A 20,137-nucleotide genomic window follows, 5' to 3' on the forward strand; every position below is an offset into this window, starting at 1 on the left:
TATTACACTGTACATACAATACTAGTGTGACTGTGATATTACACTGTACATACAATACTAGTGTGACTGATATTACACTGTGCATACAATACTAGTGTGACGGTGATATTACACTGTACATACAATACTAGTGTGACTGTGATATTACACTGTACATACAATACTAGTGTGAAGGTGATATTACACTGTACATACAATACTGGTGTGACGGTGATATAACACTGTACATACAATATTAATGTGACGGTGATATTACACTACATACAATACTAGTGTGACTGTGATATTACACTGTACATACAATACTAGTGTGACGGTGATATTACACTGTACATACAATACTAGTGTGACGGTGATATTTAAGCATTAAACTGTCTTTTTATGGATTATATGGTCTATATAGATGCCAGAGCTTTGCAGACAATCTTCATAATGCGCGCTAGCGCATTATGAAATGATTGTCTGCAAAGCTCTGGCATCTATATAGACCATATAATCCATAAAAAGACAGTTTAATGCTTATATTTACGTTTTCTATATTAGTTTCTTTTCGATTTCAACTTTAATTTTCATTATAATTTGAAATCTGACTTTTACCGACGTTTCCACTGTCACAGGTCAACAAATTGAACAGCCTATTGTGATTCACGTGCTGATTGGCAATTTTTTTTTTTTAAATAGTGCGTGGAAATCATTAAAAAAATACTGAAAACATCATCAGATATTTTAATAATAATATCAATAATATTGGTAGTCAGTATTTCAGAATATACGGATGAATTATTCAGTTTGTTAACGATTTCGGATTTTTTTTTTTTAATTTACCATCCGGAACAATTATGCGGATGGAAATTTCACCCGTCACCACGCGCACGCAACAGCTGACAGCATTGACAGAGTTTAGCTATGAAAGTTGAATGTGCAGTGGGAGAAAGTGGAATTCGCCAAAAAAACAGATGTAAACATGTTCTTTGATTGCATGGAAACCTGATTACAGTTTATAGTAGCTACAACAGCACCGGTGTCAGGGATACGACCAATGAGAGAAGTGACAGTGGCCGAGGAGTTAGACGAGCTTCAGCGACAACGTTGCTTGTGACGGGTACCATGGCTGTTTCAAGTTTAGGATGCGTTAGACACGATAATGCACCACTTGATGCTTTCTTTTGTGAAGAAGAAACTGTTCTATTGTACGACCGGAGAGAAGCCTCGTTCTTATGATTTGACATAAACATGATGTGTCGGGTTTCAAAATGTTTGTCATTCAAACACTGGATGGCGGTGGCGCGCAAACAATGTGGTGTGTACTGATTTTCCACTCTGGCCCCGGAACAAATATCTGTCAACATATGTGTTTATTAAATCTTGTTTTATTTCCATTTTCGTGATTGTTAACCATTCTTACCTTTATTTTCGTTTTACATTTTAAGATTTGTTTTCTGGTCTCGTACTCTATCCGATAGCATGATGAGCAATGATAAGATGCCATTTGTTTACATTGGTTGCAAGTAGTTCCGGGGGATCCCATCCGTAAATCCGGTCGCGTATGAATAACACCCGAATGCACGATTTGGGTGTCAGTTATGCATAGAATGGTGTCACGCTTTGGGTGTCAGTTATACTCTCATAGACTGCAAATTTGTTTAGTTTGTTTATATCATGGCTTTGCCATCCAAATGTAAATATTACACTGTACATACAATACTAGTGTGACGGTGATATCACACTGTACATACAATACTAGTGTGACGGTGATATTACAATGTACATACAATACTAGTGTGACTGTGATATTACACTGTACATACAATACTAGTGTGACGGTGATATAACACTGTACATACAATACTAGTATGACGGTGATATAACACTATACATACAATACTAGTGTGACGGTGATATAACACTGTACATACAATACTAGTGTGACGGTGATATTACACTGTACATACAATACTAGTGTGACGGTGATATAACACTGTACATACAATACTAGTGTGACGGTGATATTACACTACATACAATACTAGTGTGACGGTGATATTACACTACATACAATACTAGTGTGACGGTGATATTACACTGTACATACAATACTAGTGTGACGGTGATATCACACTGTACATACAATACTAGTGTGACGGTGATATTACACTGTACATACAATACTAGTGTGACGGTGATATCACACTGTACATACAATACTAGTGTGACGGTGATATTACACTGTACATACAATGTTAATGTGACGGTGATATTACACTGTACATACAATACTAGTGTGACGGTGATATTACACTGTACATACAATACTAGTGTGACGGTGATATTACACTACATACAATACTAGTGTGACGGTGATATTACACTGTACATACAATACTAGTGTGACGGTGATATTACACTGTACATACAATACTAGTGTGACGGTGATATTACACTGTACATACAATACTGGTGTGACGGTGATATTACACTACATACAATACTAGTGTGACGGTGATATTACACTGTACATACAATATTAATGTGACGGTGATATCACACTGTACATACCATACCACTGTGACGGTGATATTACACTACATACAATACTAGTGTGACGGTGATATTACACTGTACATACAATACTAGTGTGACGGTGATATTACACTGTACATACAATACTAGCGTGACGGTGATATTACACTGTACATACAATACTAGTGTGACGGTGATATTACACTGTACATACAATACCAGTGTGACGGTGATATTACACTGTACATACAATACTAGTGTGACGGTGATACTACACTGTACATACAATACTAGTGTGACGGTGATATTACACTGTACATACAATACCAGTGTGACGGTGATATTACACTACATACAATACTAGAGTGACGGTGATATTACACTGTACATACAATACCAGTGTGACGGTGATATTACACTACATACAATACTAGTGTGACGGTGATATTACACTGTACATACAATAATAGTGTGACGGTGATATTACACTTTACATTACACTGTACATACAATACTAGTGTGACGGTGATATTACACTGTACATACAATACTAGTGTGACGGTGATATTACACTACATACAATACTAGTGTGACGGTGATATTACACTGTACATACAATACTAGTGTGACGGTGATATTACACTGTAAATACAATACTAGTATGACGGTGATATTACACTGTACATACAATACTAGTGTGACAGTGATATTACACTATATACAATACTGGTGTGACGGTGATATTAAACTGTACATACAATACTAGTGTGACGGTGATATTACACTGTACATACAATACTAGTGTGACGGTGATATTACACTGAGGCGTAAAATGTACCACAGTGTTCCGTACGTTTTATCATTTAAGAGGAATAGTTAGCAAAGTCCTTCCGATAACTTAAGATGGCATTTGATGTCTTAGAATTAACCTATTCTGTTGTCATACACATTCTTTATGTAAAAAATATGTGTTACTCCACGAATATATTAGTCTTTTAAGTATTTCAATTTATTAATTATTCTGATATTTATTGGATATGATATTTCCCCAAGCTAATTTAGTATCTGCACATACACATATCCCTAAGATCAGTTAGACTTTGTTACTACAAGCGTATACAGATACAATAAACACAAAAGTAATATCAAATTAGTTTGACCCTTAAGTTCTGGGCCAGGACAATGCTGGTTTGAGAACTTGTAAATGCTGTGAAACCCTAGCATCAGCTTCCCTGAATGACACCAGCAGCTAGAGAATGCATTACTACCGGAGAGTTAGCATCAAACTACCACCTTCTGACAGTACTCTGATGGCCACTTGAAAGAGTAAATCAAGATTTAATTATAACATTTGGATCGCCGTTTGTTCCAATCTGGTAACAATTAGTTCATCAGCTGTTTCGGGACAATCAGAATGCAGAGTATTATTTTAAGTGTTTATCTTAAACATTAAACATGCACCGTATCGCTCATAACAATAAATAGATACACACTGTACACTATATCCTCACATCTTACGGCATGTTTATATGTAACCACCCTTAAAGAGTTTTACTGGTATATGTTGACACGTTGTGTTGAATTTGCCTATTCAATGCAATATACAATTATTCTGATAAAATACTAAAGACTGTGTACAAACAACTGTTTGTGTGTTGGGTATAATTGATAACATCGGGAACTAAAACTAATTCTTTTAGAGTGTTCGGCTGTTCTGGGATAGGACCAAACATCAGTGGTTTGGTAAACGGGAAGTAAAACCCTCATTTTGATTCAGATATCGGAAACCAGTGAAATGTAAAATAAACTCTGAACAGGTGTGTGTATACATTCGATATGAATACATTATTGGATGATAAATCAATCATTTTGCCGCCATACATTCTATTTCTTTGCCATTTTCAGAAACAGGATTATAAATCACCATCAACATTATTGTTGTCAATGTGATGTGTTCATTGGTCTCGTGTTACTCTGTTTCTACATTTCTATTTATAAAATGACGAATCAAGAGAAATATGTTGCGTTAGTATTCCGTATCACATATTGTAGTACATAATCTACTTTTCCTTGGGGACTAGGTAAGCTTTCGGAAACTTCTACCTTAATGCAATTTAAAAGCGACACTATAAATATTTCACTCGTATGACAGAATATCGATATTTTCACGAGTGCGAAGCACGAGTGAAAAATATCGAAATAGTCTGTCATACGAGTGAAATATATCTTATATTAAACGGGAAACCATTCAATAAAGTGAAAAATATCGAAATATTCTGTCATACGAGTGAAATATATGTTATATTTAACGAGAAACCATTCAATTTTCTTTTTATTGCATTTCATAAACTTAAAAACAAAATTAAAAACATCGAAAAATTAATGGTGTCAAAAAGTGCGGGAATCGCTAATGACGTCATTTCGTTACTCCACGTCAACTTAACAGCGCCATTTTGAAGGACTGATCAACGCAATTTAAGCGTTTTCTGTTGTTATAGGAGAATCTGTGCACGAATAGCTAACATGAAGTCAGTATTTTGTCAAAAAATAGTCTGAAAATATCAGAAATATAGCAAAATAACCAATTTATCTATCTCCGCTTTGATTGCAAAAATCGTCAAGTTTCAACGAGGTGAATACAAAGGTCCGCTCTGATTGGTCAAAAACGGAAAACTTATATTTTCACTGCAAAATCTTATATTTTCACTGCAAAATCTTGTATTTTCACTGCTCATCGCTGCAGTGAAAATATAAGTTTTATTAGTTTGATAAATTTCTTTATTGCATTTTTGTCAGTGAAATATAGAGATATATGAAACTAATAAAACTTATATTTTCAGATAGATAAAATGGTTATTTTGCTGTATTTTTTTAATATTCTGACCAGTTTTTGACTAAATACTCACTTGACGTTAGCTATTCATGCACAGATTCTCCGATAACAACAGAAAACTCTTACATTACGCTGATCAGTCCTTTCAAAATGGCGCCCTCATGTTGACGTGGAGTAACGTCACGAAGAGATGACGTCATTACTGATTCCCGCACTTTTTGACTATTTGTTTTTAAGTTTATGAAATGCAATAAAAAGAAAATTGAATGGTTTCCCGTTAAATATAACATATATCTCACTCGTATGACAGAATATTTCGATATTTTTCACTCTTGCTTCGCACTCGGGAAAATATCAATATTCTGTCATACACGTGAAATATATGTTATGTTAAACGGGAAACCATTCCATATCCTCTATATATATTTCATTGGCAAAGATGCAATAAACAAAGTTATCAATATTCAAGAATAAACATACAACATTGTCAACACAAAAGGTCACAATACACAATTAAATCATCACACATGGACATGATACATAATTACATCATTACACAGGGGCATGATAAACAAATACATCATCACACAGGGACATGATACACAATTACATCATCACACATGGACATGATACACAAATACATCATCACACAGGTACATGATACACAATTACATCATCACACAGGGACATGATACACAATTACATCATCACACATGGACATAATACACAATTGCATCATTACACAGAGACATGATACACAAATACATCATCACACAGGGACATGATACACAAATACATCATCACACATGGACATGATACACAAATACATCATCACACAGGGACATGATACACAATTACATCATCACACAGGGACATGATACACAATTACATCATCACACAGGGACATGATACACAATTACATCATCACACAGGGACATGATCAACAAATACATCATCACACAGGGACATGATACACAATTACATCATCACACATGGACATGATAAACAATTACATTATCACACAGGGACATGATACACAATTACATCATCACACAGGGACATGATAAACAAATACATCATCACACAGGGACATGATACACAATTACATCATCACACATGGACATGATACACAAATACATCATCACACAGGGACATGATACACAATTACATCATCACACAGGGACATGATACACAATTACATCATCACACAGGGACATGATACACAATTACATCATCCACACAGGGACATGATACACAATTACATCACACAGGGACATGATACACAATTACATCATCACACAGGGACATGATACACAATTACATCACCACACAGGACAATACATCCACAACACAGGACATATACAATACACATCACCACAGGACAATACACAAATAAAATCACCACACAGGACAAAATAACACAATGTACATCACACAACATGATAACAAATACTATCCACACAGACATGAACAAAAATCTACACAACACAGGAACAAATACAACACATCACACAGGACAAATACACCACTCACACAGATGAACACAAATACACATCACACACAGGACAAAAATACACACACACAGGACATGATACAACACAATACACACACACAGGATGAACAAATACATCACACACAGGACAAATACACCACACACACAGAAACACAATACAACCACACAACTGAACAAAATACACATCACACACAGAACAAATACATCCAACACGAAATACACCCACAGGAATACAATAATATCACACCAACATCACACACCATGGAAACAAAATACACATTCCATCACACGGGAACAAAATAACCACACACACAGGAACAAATACACACACACGGCAAATACACACAGGACATTAATAACAACACACACACAGGAACAAAATACCACCACAACATGAAACAATACACACCACACATAGAACACAAATACACACACACAGGACAAATACAACCACCACAAGGACAATACACAAAATAACAACACCACAAATACACATACATCAACACAACAGGAAAAAAACACACACACACACACAGATACAAATACATCACCACACAGGACAAAATACACCACCACACAGGACAAAATACCCACACAGACAAATCATCAACAGGACATAACACAATAACACCAAAAACCCACAGACAGAACAAATACACACCACACATGGACAAAATACACCACCACACAGGAACAAAATACACCACCACACAAGAACAAAATACACACACACAACAGAACAAACATACACACACACAGAACAAAATACACACCACAACAGGAACAAATACACCACACACACGGACAATAACATACATCATCACACAACAATACACACACACATGGACAAATACACACCAACCACAACAGGACAATAAATACACGACAAATACACCACACATGAACAAAATACACCACCACACATGAACAAATACACCACAACACAGGAACAAAATACACCACAACACAGAAACAAAATACACCACCACACAGGAACAATACCACAACTACAAATACACACACAACACACAACAAATACAACCACCACACAGGAACAAATACAACACACAGATACAAACTACACCACACACAGGAACAAATACACCACACACAAACAGAAATACACACACAGTAACACCACAATCCACACACAGAACACACAATACACCCACACACAGGAACAAATACACACCACACAATACACAATACACCACACATAACAAAATACACCACAACACAGAAACAAAATACACCACCACACAGGAACAAAATACACCACAACACAGGAACAAAATACACCACCACACAGGAACAAAATACACCACAACACTGACAAAATACACCACCACACAGGAACAAAATACATCACCACACAGGAACAAAATACACCACCACACAGGAACAAAATACACCACCACACAGGAACAAATACACCACCACACAAGAACAAAATACACCACCACACAGGAACAAATAACACAACGGACAAAATACACCACCACACAGGACAAAATACACCACCACACAGGAACAAAATACACCACCCACACAGGAACAAAAAACACCACCACACAAGAACAAAATACACCACCACACAGGAACAAAATACACCACAACACAGGAACAAAATACAACACACAGGACAAAATACACCACCACACAGGAACAAAATACACCACAACACAGGAACAAAATACACCACCACACAGAACAAAATACACCACCACACAGGAACAAAATACACCACCACACAGGACAAAACCACACATCAAAACACCACCCAGAACAAATACACACACACAGGAAAAATCACCACAAACAAATCACAACACAGGAACAAAATACACCACCACACAGAACAAAATACACCACCACACAAGAACAAAATACACCACCACACAGGACAAAATACACCACAACACAGGAACAAAATACACCACCACACAGGAACAAAATACACCACCACACAAGAACAAAATACACCACAACACAGGAACAAAATACACCACAACACAGGAACAAATACACACCAACAGAACAAATACACAAGACATAGACAAGGATAACGACACGAAAACTACAGGACAATAACTAAATAACACACGGACTAAAATAACACGCACACAGGACAAATAACCAACACTGGACAAAATACACCAAAGGGACAATATACCCACAACAAATAACCATCACACAGAAAATCCACAGGACTACAAATCCAGAACATGGACATAACCACAAGACAAATATACCACCACACAGACAATACTACACTACCACACAGGACTAAAATATCACCTACAACAGGAACAAAATAACACACACATGAACATAATACACAACAATACACACACAGGACAAAATACACACACAAAAACACAACAAAATCTACCACACAGGACAAAATCACACACACTGACAACATACAACAAAATACAAAATACACACACAGGAACAAAAAACCACACAAACGATAACAACATAACACACAAACAAAATAACACCACTACAAATAAACACAACACTGACAAATAAACACACGGAACAAAAATACACAACACAGGACAAAATACAACACGACATAAACACATGAACAATACACACACACAGGACAATACACCACACACAGGACAAAAAAACAGCACCAATACACAGACAAATACACACACACATGACAAATAAACAACACGGACAATAAACAACACAGGAAAATACCACAACAGATACACGCTAGACAATACACACATGACAATACAAACCAGACAAATAACACCGCACGACAAAATCACACACATGAAAACAACACATGACAAATACACACACTGACAAATACAACAACCGAAATAAACACTACGGACAATACCCATGGACAATACAACAGGACAAATACTAGCATCACACCAGACTAAAATGAACAAATCAAACAGGACATGGACTATAATACACCACTAAACAAAACAGGACACTAGACATAAATTAAGGCACATAAATAACCCAGGTACGACATGAACTATAATTAACAGGGACACTAGACTATAATTAACAGGGACACTGGACTATAATTAACAGGGACACTGGACTATAATTGACAGGTACACTGGACTATGATTAACAGGGACACTGGACTATAATTAACAGGTCACTGGACTATGATTGACAGGGACACTGGACTATAAATAACAGGGACACTGGACTATAATTAACAGGGACACTAGACTATAATTAACAGGGACACTGGACTATAATTAACAGGGACACTGGACTATAATTAACAGGGACACTGGACTATAATTAACAGGGTCACTGGACTATGATTAACAGGGACACTGGACTATGATTAACAGGGACACTAGACTATAATTAACAGGGACACTGGACTATAATTAACAGGGACACTGGACTATGATTGACAGGTACACTGGTCTATGATTAACAGGGACACTGGACTATAATTAACAGGGACACTAGACTATAATTAACAGGGTCACTGGACTATGATTAACAGGTACACTGGACTATGATTGACAGGTACACTGGTCTATGATTAACAGGGACACTGGACTATGATTAACAGGGACACTGGATTATGATTAACAGGTATGCTGGTCTATGATTAACATGTACGCTGGGCGATAATTAATTACAATAGCTGGCATCATTAGGGTATTTTGAAGACTTCGCACAGTACTTTGAAGTGAAAATCTACACGCGGATAAAAAAAATCAGAATATTGTATTTTCTGGACAATTTCTGAGCAATAGGGTCTCGGATAGGATTTTTGTTTGTTTTTGTTTATTTCTTGTTTTGTTTTAGTAATTTTTATTTCTGTCAATCATATGACCAGTCTTCTCGCAGAGTCCACATTCGTTTTCGAACACATTGGTAGTCATGATACGAAGATCATTAGTAAGAGGAGTAAATGACCTACACATGACTGTATTCCATCGAACGAGACTAATAGCCGTAAGTTATAGGGAACTAATTTAACACTTCAGCCATGTTATGTAGGTCACTAATTAAACAAATCTACTCCAGCCATGTTATGTAGGTCACTAATTAAACAAATCTACTCCAGCCATGTTATGTAGGTCACTAATTAAACAATCTTCTCCAGTGATGTTATGTAGGTGACTAATCATAGTTACTAATTAGAAGGTGACGTATCAGCCAGTTTACATTGTATGTAGCTCGTTAATTAAGACGTATCACACTAGGATATTCAGTTCTATGACCTGCTCATAAAATACATCAACAGATATTCAGTAAATATCTGTTTACACGTAATCTAACCTCACATTCTGGATGAGATTAGTTTTATATATAGATCCTCATGATTAAACGTGAACATGTGTAGGGAGCATACCTATTCTATGTCATGTTTATCCTACGCTCTTGTAGACAAGACGTCATGTATTGTAACACTAGACGATACATGTACAGAACAAATATTCGGATCTAGTAGCTAAAAACTTGTTATCCTTATGTTTTTTTTTACATAAACATAATTTTCACAGCATTTTTCACAAACATTCATTTCTAGACATTAGCCTCAATATCTCATTCATTTCTGTGTTCCAGCAGTAAGATATGTTTTCATAACTTGTTAGTAGGCTACACTATAAAATGTTTGGTAAAGCTTGCAATCGTGGGGTATGATACGGTGACACCCAACTAGTCTGTTAACCCGTCATAGTTGCGATGGATGCGCAGGGGAAGTTCCAGTGTGTAGGGAATTCTTGCCATTTTAGCGTTATTCAGATAAGTAAATGGGTACGAGACAATGCCAATACATAGTTAGAAGCATCCATCATACGCGGCCTGTCATGTCGAGACCATTACTAATGACTCATAAACTCTAGTGTCGGTGCATGTACTGTCTTGACAGCCGCTTTCAGTGGGTATAGTGTCGGTGTACTGTCTTGACAGCCACTTTCAGTGAATAAACAAGTGTCGACGTGCTGTCTTGACATACGCTCTCAATGGGTATCAAACTAGTGTCGGCGTACTGTCTTGACATGCGCTCTCAATGGGTATTAAACTAGTGTCGGCGTACTGTCTTGACAGTCACTCTCAGTTGATGTAACCTAGTGACGTTTTGGAATCTTTTTCAACTTCTGTGACATGCGAAGATGTTATTTCTAAGATATCTTTCCATAAAAGCTGTTTTATTTGTCAATAGTCTGCGAGGTTATTTAAAAGTTCTTTTTATCTTCTCATTAGCTAATATATTCACCAAAACATATACTAGCGGGAAAAAGGAGGCAATTTTGGTTTTTCTAATATAACCTTTAGACACGTGGTCTAAATCAAATAAAATTTAACACTGAGTGAGCTAAGTCGACCATTACCTCTTTCGACGCTGCATGCTTTCAGCAGATTTAAAAAAAGCGTGCATCCGGGGTACTCTTGCACCGTATGTGCTGGTTAATGTTTTCAATTCGAACATTGGAACATTATTGATCAGTTACACAACATTTCGTTTCGAAGCAATTTTACAGCGAAAGTTTTTGCTGGCATGCAGCCGAGCAATATGATGTACACGAGGCAACAATATTCCGGTTGGTTGGGCGTCTTAGAGCCAGAGGGAGATTTAGATACCGTCACAGAAGCAGACGTCCGCTCATTACGTCGCGACGTCACTATAGAGGAATACGTCCCTCGCTCCGTAACGGATTTTAGACGACGATGGGGACGACACGTCGGCACGCATGGTTGGCCAGTGTGTCCAGGAACGGTAAGGAATCGGTTGCATAAGTTTTATTTAAGGCCACAACGTGCCTATGTTCCAACGTCGACTGCAGCAGCTGTTCGCACGTGCACCTAACCGGTTTCGTTTGGTCCATTGGAGACGCGTGTCGTTCACCGACGAGTCAGATTCAAATTCAGATCCTTTATTTTGCCGAGAGCCTTGCGGCTCAGAGTCACGCTTTACGCTGTACAGGTCAGATGGGAGACAACGTGTCTATCGACGTCGTAGTGAGCGATGTTCTGACGCTTGCATAACGGAGAGCGACAGATTCTAGGGAGGGTATATTATTGTATGGACAGGGATATCTCAAGGTGTGAAAACATATCTCGTGGTTATCCATGGTAATCTTACAGTAGTAAGATATTGGGATCAGGTATTGAGACCACGCGTTATTCCTCCTATCCATTAACGCAACCGATGTCAAACCGTTCTTGGACACGCTGGACGACCATACGTATGTCTATCGCTGTCTGAGATCGGTCGTTGAGATGCGAGGGACGTATGCCTCTATCTTGACGTCGCGACGTAATGCGTGGGCGTCCGCTTCTGGGACGATCAACTAATCTCCATATGGCTCTGAGACGTTCAACTAAACGGGATATTTCTTGAAAAATCTGCCGAAAGCATGCAGCGTCTAGCTGGTTCAAGGTCGACTGAATTTTAGCTGAAGAACATTTTCACAGTGCACGGAGGTAGCTCAGTGTGAAATTGAATTGAAGTTGGACCACTTGTATAAAGGTTGTATAAGAAAAACCGAACATTCGTGTCTTCTTTCCGCTAGTGTGAATACAGCATATTGATAATGCATTCGTCCTTCTAGCGCTCAATGACGCTATGGGGGTCAAAAGTGGTTTAATACAGAAGTCGGAATATAAAAAAAGCGTATTTAACCTCATCGCATTTGGATATTGGATACCGCTTAAGAAATATGAAATATGTATCTACGGTGAAACGGTGGTACTTCTCATAAACAATAAACATAGCCGCAAACAGCAGTATGTAAGCCCCCAACAGTAAAAAAACACTCACCTTCATATATTTGCAAATTATTTATTTCTAAATTATGGATATCGCAAAACACCAAAAGTAGTTATCAATTTTGTAAGTCCGGTATTAAAACACAAGCAAGGAAACGTACGGAGGTATTAGAGCGCACACAGCGTGTCTTCTCCGATACATCTGTGTATAAGAACCTTCAATAACATGAACCAGTGGTTAGCCGTTGTTGGCACTGCCAGTACTCACTAATATAATGTAGATATGTTGTCATTCCGAAATAAATAACGTTATGAGTTCCACTAATTAACCTTAGTTTACATCATGATCTGAAGGATTTGTATGTATATTGTTACATGTCAGGTAAGACGCATAAATAGGTCATAGAAGGATGATGTGTGGTTTTCATTGTATAACAGTATATAGGCGACTTTTATGTAGAAATTCGAAACTTGGTCTTTTAAATAAGGAAAACGTTAGGCTATATAACTGATACATCATGAAAGGGAAATACCAGTGATACCAGACCGTTAGACAACATGAATGATTCCAGAACGTTAGACAATATAACGTCTGAATCATGTTAGGGTATGAATGATTCCTGACGAATGCACTGCTTGGTAACATTAAAATAAACTTTTGCTTGATAAATACATGTTCATATTTAAACGCACATTTTGTTTTCTTTGCTTTCCTCGTGTTTTTTTCGAAGCATATAATATAAAAAACAAAATATAATAATAAGATAATTCATTATGATGAATCAGTAGAAAGCAATACCAATTTGTGAGGAATTTGAAGTGTGGTTAAGAGGCAAGTACTTCATCTATTTTCATATCTACTTTAATTGATCGCCAATAATTAATTTCTCATTTTATAGTGCCCAAACGTCTTGGCGACAGGTGCGCAGAGGACGCCAACTGTATCGACATTCCTAATGCATTATGCGGCAACAACACGTGCACTTGCACGTACAAGTACAAGGACGCGGATGATGGAACAGCGTGTATTGCACGTAAGTCGCTATGGGGTCTGGTTTAATCTGTGAGTGGAGTTATTGGTTGGTGATGTCATCTTTTGTACGGTTTTATGTTACCTTGGTAACGAACGGCTCGGCCATGACGTATCAGTATTGTACTTTGTATTGTAAAATGATCTACAGAGCTAATGTATAGCTATATTCTGTTTAAAGAATATAGTTATATAATAGCGATGCTTATTGTTTGAGAGATAATGTAGGGATATGCAATGAAACTTATGCTGAAGATGCTTGAAATGAAAAATAAAACAAAGTTTAAACTAAAGCTTAATTTTTTCTATGAAATGTGCAGCAGGGATAAAAATAGAGTCTTTCAGTGACAGTGGTATGACAGAGAGCAGACATTGAGTGTTAGTGTATATCATTATATCGGACTGACTCGTACAGCCTTCATACAGTCCAACATAGAATTCTGTGTAGCTTTGTTAACTAGTTTAATTTGCTATATTTTCACTGATCTTCAAAATGCTGTATATTGGATTCAGCTGTAACTTACTATAAACCGGCTAAATTTCTCTCGATTACTAAATCAAAAACAAACAATAGTCCTGAATTGTTGATTAAATTCGGAGCCAATAAATCTTACCTGAAAAAGACTTACGAACTCGAATGTCAATGGATGTCTCTAATTTGGTGAGAACGTGAAGAATCAGTAGAAAGGCATTCGATTTAAGGAAAACTCATAATTATTCATGGCACTATCATGACGTCATTGTAAGTATTAGTCTCAGAATGTACTTACTGATAGAAAATAGAATTTCGTCTTGTAATCTGGATAAAGGTAGGATTACAAGTTTAACTACGTGTCAGGTATAACATATCAATATATATTACATTATGATACTAGCTGCTTCCTAACGTCATGAATTAGAATAATAAATGACCACTGATTCATTGGCGTCCATGTAGGGACCAGGAAACAATCAACAAAATAATGTAATCCGCTCTTTACTGTGATAGACTGTATGTAAACTGTGATAGACTGTATGTAAACTGTGATAGACTGTATGTAAACTGTGATAGACTGTATGTAAACTGTGATAGACTGTATGTAAACTGTGATAGACTGTATGTAAACTGTGATAGACTGTATGTAAACTGTGATAGACTGTATGTAAACTATTAATTCATACTGGTGTATTTAACGTTCTTTTGGAATGCAATATTTATCAACTATGGGTATTTGGTGTGGTCAATATGGTTTAATACTGACCTGGTAGAAGCAAATATTAGCCAAGGGCCAAGTCCGAGGTTGAATATTATTTTGAAATGCTATATTTATCAATTATAGACCTTTAGCGAGGTCAATATGTTGTTTTACCGTATAACAAGTCCAGGGGGATTAATTGATAATCTAAATTTTACCATGTCACCATATTGAATCAAATGTCCTTAATTTTTGTAATAGATATTTAACTTGTTTGTAAAAGAGTGGAATTGCATTATATTTATCTTGATAACAGGGAAATTTACATTGGGTATTGTGACTTCATAATCTTCCACAATTGATCTATTGCATATAAATTGACCTGAGCCACATACATTTTGCCTTTTTTATTTGTTTAATCATACATAGTACAACAATACCATTTAATGCTAATAAGAATACAGCTAGATGTGACATTTCTGCCAAATCACAGCTGATAACATGTCAAACATTTTCAGGCTCCCGGGTAGCCATACCGAGGGTCACAGATCTCTGGTTGGGTCGCATTTGTAACCTCGAGGACGAAGAACCCTGTCCAAACTGGAATATCACAAATCAGCGATGTATGTCGGAGGACGGAAGAGTCAACACAAGGTGTCGATGTGTTGCGGGTTTCTCAAACGTTTACAACGAAGGAGAATGCCAAGGTAATTACTTGTTAGACAGGTTCGATGACTTTAATGTTTAAAATAAGCTATCATATCTTTCAAATCAAATAAGCTAACGGGTCACATCTGAAATTAAGTTTTCTTCATTGCATGTGTAAAATAATCATATGTTAAGATCATACCAAACCTAAATGATGTAGAAATTGATTTTCATTAAAAGCAAATGAGAAATTAAAAAGGAAACAAATACAATTTGAAATTTACAGTTATCATTATCATACAAAAAAATGTATGACTCTTTCAATTGAAAAAAACTGCAGAGAGCGAATTACACGTAATCTATCATATATTTTTTTGCAAAAAGACGTGGGTGAAAGGTGTGTTTTTTTTCTGTATATAATTATATAGTATCACTTTTAACTTGTATGTAGTGTTGAACATGTATATCTGGTTGCAATTTTTGTTTATTACCTTCAGAAACACAGACCTACTTCATACGAGTCAACATATCTCATGAGTTAGGGTGTCCAAACAACCGGAGAAACAGAGAAGACAGCGAGCGATGTTATATATACCACCCCTTTCGGTATATTAAGCAGTATCGGAACAAAAATACTGGTCATTTCCGGATTCTCAAACTCAGGTCACAGATTCTTGGGGTAAATCATTTATTGAAGTCCATTTAGATATACTTGGAAATCATCTATATAGCAAACATATCTTTACAATTAGCACCGCCTTCGTTTCTAAAAGAAGGTACTATACATGCAACAAGCATAAAAGTGTGTATTTTGAGATAGATCTATTATTTTGAGATATAACCACCCTAACCAAACACCAAAATAATACCATCCAGTATTTATAATGTATATGTTTACTGGTAAGATGTGACTTCTTCTCTTGGGTCATCAGGAGCCGGAGTTGGCTAGGGCGCTACACCTCCACAGAGCTAACACTACATGTGTTCAATAAATTAATACCCAAATTAATACACTTCATGGTGACATTATATTATAATGACATTATTACAATTTAAACACTTGATCCACACAACACATTTGCTTTATAACAATAAGTCGTAGCTGTATTTCATAACATTACCCCTCCATTTTCCAATACTTTAATGTCGGAATATTGCGTGACATGATACTTGCTCTTTTACATGCATTCAAACCTTTAATGACAATACCATTAATGCCTTTTTGACAGCTGGATGGAGCCTTCAATCAGAGTGGTATCTGGGAACGCTACGTGTCCAGTGAGGTCATCAATATGACGGAGTCGACGTCTGGGTTCCAAATTAACGCCATTATCCAGATCATGGCCGACTACTATACTGTCATGAACGGATCTACAGTACAGATGCATCTAGCCAATCACCTGAACAGGTCTGGGCAATACTTAACACTGTTTTTATTACCACCAATATCTTGAACTTAATTCGTGAAGGTGGATGAAATAATTAGATATATTTTTAGAGAATAGAAATTTCTTAATGACGAACGTGAGAATATTCATCGCTTACTGAAGAATATAAGGGCAGCGGCTATTTATTGATAACCTATTTCAATTCTTTATTTTATAATTCATTACATATGCATTCATTATCATCATTGTCTTTATATCCTTTCTTTGCTTCATGCAAATGTCAACCAGGAAAATATAGCTGAAAAGGAAGATTAGACCAACCTTTTCTTTCACAATTTTACTAATGATTTTATCGCAGTACTCATATAAAGGAAAACATGTTACTGGTTATTCATATAAAATAGTCATGTGCAACAATTGTGTCAAAAAAATCCAGTAATAATCATAATTGTATGCAACAATGCATTATTTTCCTTTAATCTCCAATAAAACTGATTTAAATGTGTATATTATCCAGATACAACGGGATTTTAGGAACAAGTCAATTGCGTGTAGCTGAACCTTACATGGACAACATAGTCATCGACGGTTAGTAAGATTGGCAAGAAAGACTTCTTTGTAAACGTCATTTGAGATCACTAATTGTTATTAAAGCTGTGGCAATATTTGGAATATGAACAATTTAGGACCCCTTAAGCATCCCTCCATCTATCTGTACGCCTATTTTAAAATTGTGTTGCCTGATTGTTTTACACATGTTACCCCAGTATGACTTTGTCGATATAATGTATGAAAAACTTAAAGAAAACAGATTAGTTTTTTTTTTTTTTTTTTTTTAATATGCTGATATTTTAATTGGACCGTTAGTGCGTTTTGCTAAATCACTTAATATGTCCATCATTTCATCTAGATTTTGACGAGTGTGAAGACTGGCAGGGTCGACAGAACGATTGTTCGCTGATGTCATGGTGCATTAATACGTATGGTAGCTTTATGTGCTCATGTTATTTTGAGTTCGAGGACAAGTCTTTAAACCCTCTAGGTCGTCCAGGAAGGGTTTGTGTAGGTAATGTATTTCACTAAAGCAATCTTTATATACTAGGGATTTTCTGTAAGTTAAAATGTAGATACATATTTGGAGGGTTCTGCACAGCCAAAAGCTATATACCAGCCAAGCTCGGTACAGTTATGTAAAATCAAAATATTAGCAGGGTTCTGTACAGCTCTGTGCCACCTAAATGCCAAGAATGTTCTGTACTGGTTACGTCGAAATACTAGTAGCAAGGTTCTCACAGGTAAAACCTACATACTTTAAAGGTTCTGTACAGGTAAACTCTATATACAAGGAAGGTTCTGTACAGGTAGATAAGTCCACTTACCAAGAGAACAAAGACTTTGTACTAAATGTAGACAAGATAGTGAAGATGAGTATCATTTTATTCTAGTATGCAAAAGTTTTCATGATTTAAGGAAAAAATATATCAAACCATTTTACTGGCGCAAACCGTCAGTGTATAAGTTTATCCAATTACTGTGGGTTAATAATATTGGCGAAATTCGTAAGTTAGCAAGATATGTATATGATGCCAACAAAGTCATAGTGTAATTAGCATATTATAAACATGTCACCTGTATTTTATAATTTTTGAGTGGTTCAGTAATAGTCAGAATTAGTTAATTTTGTATACATGAATTGTTTTATGATATATATATGTATCTTGGAATCCTATATGCTATGTAGCATTTGGAAATAAATTGAATTGAATTGTACAGGTAAAATCTATTCTATTAGGAAGTTTCTGAACAGGCAAAATCTATATATGTACCAACAGGGTTCTGTACAGGTAACATTTGAATACTCGGAAGATTCTGTACTTCAATCTGTATACCAGGAAGGTTCTGTACGCGTATAATTTGTATACTAGGAATGTTCTGTACATGTAAAACATTGATACTAAGATGATCTGGTCTGTTAAAAATTCATATTCGTTGCATGGAAGTTCTTTGTTTAATATTGCGGACAACAGTCAAATTGGCAATTAGCTAGTATCAGATCAATCGAGCAGTATGTTACATGTATGTTACGTGCGCTAAGTTGAATTGATAATTTCATCAATAATTGGTTTGTTATCAACATTATTTGTTTCTTTTACAGAACAAACAGAAACAACAACACAAAATACCAGGTAAGTTAATTTAAAATGAAGGACGTGTCTACAAGAACTCGGTGCGATCTATAACCTTGGTTTTAGGAAACCTAATTAGGCAGCACATTTATTATGCAATTACATTTACGATTTTATT

At 36.2% G+C, this 20,137-nt stretch overlaps 1 protein-coding gene across 1 annotated transcript in view; it reads left to right on the forward strand.

The window, feature by feature from the left end:
• The window catches only part of LOC117320081, a 78,839-nt gene that overhangs the window by 54,026 nt on the left and 4,676 nt on the right, over window positions 1-20,137 (forward strand). The window contains exons 5-11 of the mRNA XM_033874769.1: window positions 14,492-14,626; window positions 16,316-16,504; window positions 16,943-17,124; window positions 17,675-17,853; window positions 18,351-18,421; window positions 18,744-18,899; window positions 19,989-20,019. Of these exons, the coding sequence (XP_033730660.1) occupies window positions 14,492-14,626; window positions 16,316-16,504; window positions 16,943-17,124; window positions 17,675-17,853; window positions 18,351-18,421; window positions 18,744-18,899; window positions 19,989-20,019 (943 nt within the window). The remainder of the gene's footprint in view (window positions 1-14,491; window positions 14,627-16,315; window positions 16,505-16,942; window positions 17,125-17,674; window positions 17,854-18,350; window positions 18,422-18,743; window positions 18,900-19,988; window positions 20,020-20,137) is intronic.

Source organism: Pecten maximus, chromosome 2 (assembly GCF_902652985.1).
Source record: "Pecten maximus chromosome 2, xPecMax1.1, whole genome shotgun sequence".
Classification (NCBI taxonomy): Eukaryota; Metazoa; Mollusca; class Bivalvia; order Pectinida; family Pectinidae; genus Pecten; species Pecten maximus.